Below are 5,252 nucleotides of genomic sequence, written 5' to 3'. Positions count from 1 at the left end.
CCCCCCCCCCCCCCCCCATTCTAAAAACAGCGACAGGCTGGGAGCTCTGCAGACACAAGTTACAAAAGACTCTACATTTTGTAACATCTTTATCTGATCCCTCATGCAATGAGGGATCTGATTTTCACCCAATCAGTCATTTTCGAAGCTGTCTGAAGCCATGTACTTGTGTTTGGTCACAACTATAAACGGCTTTTTATGGCCAGAGCAGGCAAAAATTGTCACTTCTGTCTGTACCTATAGTGCAACTCATTGATGCTTTTTGAAAGAAAGTTTAAAAGGAAATGCTTGGACCAATAACCAGTTTTCCTTACAGATAAGTCGGTGTCTCCTAATCTTCTCCTCTCTTGCTCTAGAACAGATTCCAATACCTTGTAGTAAAGAACCTCAGCAAGACGGAAGTACTTGTTAGTAACATCTGTGAAAATTTTAAAGAGAAAGGAAAAATAAAAAAAGTTTAAAAAAATGAACTACACTTTTTATCTGTTTTACAGTTTCAATCTCCTGCTGTCCTTACTTGTACTGATATTCTAACTAATGTAAAATCAGTTATCCTGAGCTGAACTCAGTGCTGCTGTGGCCAAACTGCCCTGAGTCCCTAAGTTATAGTGTGAAACCAGCCTGGGTCTCTCAACACTACAGTCACTTCTGACTTTTGTCTAGTTATAACTTTAACAAGGAATCAGGAACTCCTGGACGGACTTCCCTACTGAAGCAAGAGGGGAAAAAAATGGACTATACCATTGGAACTGGATTAGAGACAGGACACTAGTGCTGACAATTACTCTTAATATTACAAGAACTGATAGAACAGACACCTTCAGGTAAATTTTACTACCAGAAGGTATGAGAAGTCTACATTACAATGACTTCTGCATTTCTACTGGGTACAATTGATAAAACAGAGAAACAGCAACTCTACTGAGATGCATAAGATTTGAGACAAGTTGGAAGCAGAAATCCTTTTGGAGCAGGGGTGGGCAGTTATTTCGGCTGGAGGGTTGCTTAACTATTTCTGATGAGCTGTTGAGGGCCACAAGGGTAGCCCTGCCCTTTGACAGGTGCCCCACCCCCTGGTTACCAGCTTGGGACCAGAAGTCCCGCCTCTAAACCCTGACCTTTGCCACCAGATGTCCCTCCCCTTGCCCCTGGAAGTACTCCTTTTGCCATCTGGGAACCAGATAAAAAAAACAAACCACATATTAAAAAAAAATATCAAACATCTATTATAATGTATTTTGTAGAGGTGCACCGATACATCGATCTGGTATCGGATTGGTACCGATATAAAGAAAACTGGCTGTATGATATCAGCCCGATGGGGCCAATAATTTGGCCAATAAATGCCTGTGCTGCACGCAGCCACAATGCACCACTCAGGCAGTGAGGAGCACAGCCAGCAGCTGTTAGTTCAGTGTGGTAGAAGGGGAGGAGTGAGGGAAGGAGCGTGGGGGGGCGCAAAGCAGTGCCCCCCGTGGTGAGGGAGGGGGCAGGCATTGCCCAGATGTGCGTGGGAGAGGAGCAGCAGAGCAGCAGATCATGGGGGGGGGGAAGCAGCTCCTGCCGCTGCTTGCACCCCAGGAGGGTACAGGGGGGCATGTGCCCCCTTGATCTGTATGGGGCAGGGTGCAGCCGGGGCTGCACAGGGCTCTTCTTGGTGGGGGCTGGGCTTGGAGCACGCGCTGGCAGTGCTGGGAGGATGCTGCATCTACCCAATTTTGCTGCTGCCACCACCAGTCACCTGGTGCGTGGGTGGAGGCAGGGTGCTGAGTTGGGGCTGCGCCAAGCAGCTGGTAGCAGCGGTGCTAGGAGTGGAGTGGTGGCAAAATTTGGGGTGGATGCAGCATCCTCCTAGCATGGCTGGTACATGCTCTGAGCCCAGCCCCCGCCAAGAAGAGCCCCGTGCAGCCCACCCTGATCCAGGAGGGCACATCCTCCCTGTGCCCTCCCAGGATGCAAAAAGCAACAGGAACTCCACCCCCCACCCCCTGCCTGGGCAGTGCCTGCACCTGCCCCATCCCTCACTGCAGGGGGCACTGATCTGCCCCGCACTGCCATACCCCTTCCCTCCCCCCTCCCCTTCCACTACACCAGACTTACCAGCTGGAAGCAGCTGTATCAGAAATCTGATCATATCAGCTGATATGCCTCCTTAAATATCAGCTAGCGGTATCAACCCCAAAAATCTTTAATCAGTGCGCCCCTAATATTTTAATTTTATTTAAAAAAAATTTATGTCCTGATTTATGTTTTGTTTGCAAAGTATATATAAAGGTGATTGCATAACAGCTGAAAATAAAGTCTTTCTCTTGTACATGGTGCGTGGGGGAGTGTGTGGGGTGTGATGGAGGGGTGGATGCGAGGTGTGTATGTGTGCGTGGGGGTGCATGTGAGGGTTGGTTTGGAGTTTGTGAGGGAGTGAGGGTATGGTGGAGTGTGTGTGCACCTCCACCACACTGCCCTACCTCCACAGCATATAGCCCCTGCTGCCAGCGGCAGCAGCAGCAGGTCCTTGGCATACTCATGACACGCAGGAGACAGAGCCCCTCAGCAGTGTGCAGCTCTGGCTGAGTCCTGAGAGCTGTACGTGGCTGGCCCAGTGGCTCATGGTTCCCTGCTGGAGTGCCAGGAGCCACAGGGAATCATGCACCATTGGGCTGGGCTGGCTCCATGCCCCCATGTGGGGCTTGCAACACTCTAGTGGGGAGCCACACAAGGAGGTACAGAGCCAGCCTGGCCCAATGGTACGTGGCTCCTGGTCTGGCGGTTCACGGCTCCCACCTACAGTGCCATGAGCCCCAAGTACTGGCACAGAGCCAACCCAACCCAGCCTGATAGTGCGTGAGCTGGATAAAATGGTGTGGCAGGCCGTATTTGGCCCGTCCCAGTATTAGTGTGCCAGGATACATTTGTTACATGGATGTCTAACAGATGTCCCATATATGTCCGTCCCCCAGCCCATAGTCTCCCCACCATAAATGAATAGACATCATCTGCAAAAAGGCAGCACAGATTGTTACTACCTTCATTGGTGCTACAAAATTTACGCACCTGTATTTCAACAAAGGGTTATGATGTCTGTTCATTTGGCTTTTGTGCCACCATAACAATTTTTATCGTGTTACAAAGTCAACATCTGTTTGCAGCTATAATGTCCCACAAAAGGAAGGGGAGCTCCTAGCTTCCCTTTCCACGTGGTTCTCCGTCCTTCCTATGTGAAGATTTCTCAAGGGGATCCAATTTACAGTTTTGCTAATAACCACCTATGTGCCAGTGTGCTTGCAAGCTTCAAATAATATTTCCAACAGCACTGTATTTACTCTGTACACTGTATTTACTAAGACTAGGTCTCCCCCACAATCAACATGGATTATCTTAGGTTTAGGTAAATATGATAATTCTTCCCATTTTGCTGATAGTTGTCATACTTGTTATAACACTGCAAAATGAGAATGTTTAAGAAAACAGGTCAGATGACTGGTGTCATTAAAGAGTATTAAAGAGTGCTCCCTCCTCCAGAACCACAGTGTACTGGGAAGATAGGTCGGGTATTCCATCAGGTAGGAGTGTGCAATCACCTACATCATTTTTCTGTAGCACCTTTTCTTTCCCTTCTGTAGCACCTTTTCTCCCCCCCCCCGTGGTACTGGTCTCCCCGCAGAGTACTAATGACCTGACACTGCTTGGTTAATAAAGGCCTAAGAGGAGGTAAAAGTTTCAAGCTTCTGAAGAACTTCAAGGGTCAATGGGGAAGGCAACAAAAGGGAGAGAAGTCACAGAAAGGATATCTTGTGCAGAAATCTCAATTTTTTTTAACCAAAAATGAAAATTTGTTTTTGAAATATTATAAATGACATTCAAGACAACAAAGTGACCTTGTTAAATGACTTCTCACCTTTGGAGAAGTTACTCAATTCTCCCTCGGACTGTATGTACTGACAATATATGTCATACATTTCTTTCACTCTGTCTGCAATAGATTGAGTAGGATCCCTGGAACACGCCCTAGCAAAATAAAATAAAATAAATGTTTTCAAAACGCCTTTCAAAGCAGCTAAGACAGATAGAGAAGATACAGCTTCGTAAGTCTCTTTATAAATCCACAGTTCAGTGCAAAAATAAAAAAACAAAACAACCCCCCCGATGATGATTCAGGACTTCAGTCCTATAAAACACTAACACATGTAAGTAACTAACTTGATGCACTATAATTAGCTCCAGCAGGACTCCTGGCCTATTGATTGTATTCCTATTGATTCCTCCAGGACAAATGTAGATAAACTTACAGGACTGGATCTCTACAATTTTAAATCTTTAAATAGGATTTTTAATTCACCCTACAGCTACCCGTCAGGCACTTTTAACAACCTAACAGGTTTTACCTGTGTAGTGGGAATAAAACACATTTCTCTATTTAAAAAAAAATACGTATTATTTGGCCATTAAGGACATGATCATACTTACCTGAGAATTTGTTCAAGGTTTTCACTTGGGGCATTTTTCAGTCCTGTCAGCATTGTATGAAGACGGCTCAAACTATATGTTGCCATGGAAACAGGGGTCACATAGGGGTTGCTCTCTCTAATATATCTGCGGCCAGTTAGTGGGGTTGTAATTCTAAGTGATTTAGACTAGAAACAAAAAGTAATTCAAAATTACATATCACGCAAGTTGAAAAATTCAGTTTAACTAAAGAATCATGAAACCATAGTTCTTTTCTTATCCAATGCTTCATCATTCACTAGTAACCTCCAAGAAGTAATAACTCAAGAGAATTTCTTACAGCTATGGAAACAAAGATCAACATTTTGTCTTCTAAAGTGTCTGAAGTGAATGCGAAACAGATTCTACTACTGACCTCATTAAGCAGGAATACAACTAGATTTCAGCCATAAAATCTATTTTTTGAATGTAGCATGATGTCCTGCTGCAGAGGGCTAATGTCAAAGGGCAGAGACCATAAAGTACCTCTACTCCCCAACCGAACCATTTCAGAATTGAACATGGGTGAGATTTTTTCCTTTATTAGCTTTTGCTTTCAACATGATCATAGATTCATAGATTTAGGGTCAGAAGGGACCTAGTAGATCTTCTAGCCCGACCCCCCGCCAGGGCGGGAGAACAACAAAACCCCAAAACAAGAAACGGGACTCAAATGAGTCCAGCCAGGTAGGCATCCAGCCTCTTCTTAAAGACCCCCAGGGTAGGGGCCAGCACCACTTCCCTTGGAAGTTGGTTCCAGCTCCTAGCCG

The 5,252-nt window shown here is 45.6% G+C and overlaps 1 protein-coding gene across 1 annotated transcript in view; it reads right to left on the bottom strand.

Moving 5' to 3' along the window:
* Positions 1-5,252, bottom strand: part of RBL2 (RB transcriptional corepressor like 2) — a 63,679-nt gene that overhangs the window by 17,438 nt on the left and 40,989 nt on the right. The window contains exons 9-11 of the mRNA XM_019505715.1: positions 4,465-4,631; positions 3,896-4,005; positions 315-418 (exon numbers count right to left, since the gene is read on the bottom strand). Of these exons, the coding sequence (XP_019361260.1) occupies positions 315-418; positions 3,896-4,005; positions 4,465-4,631 (381 nt within the window). The remainder of the gene's footprint in view (positions 1-314; positions 419-3,895; positions 4,006-4,464; positions 4,632-5,252) is intronic.

Source organism: Gavialis gangeticus, unplaced genomic scaffold (assembly GCF_001723915.1).
Source record: "Gavialis gangeticus isolate Ggan-Ray unplaced genomic scaffold, GavGan_comp1, whole genome shotgun sequence".
NCBI classification, from domain to species: Eukaryota; Metazoa; Chordata; order Crocodylia; family Gavialidae; genus Gavialis; species Gavialis gangeticus.
Note: the sequence above shows the minus strand (reverse complement) of the source record. Positions and strands in the feature narration are given on the sequence as shown.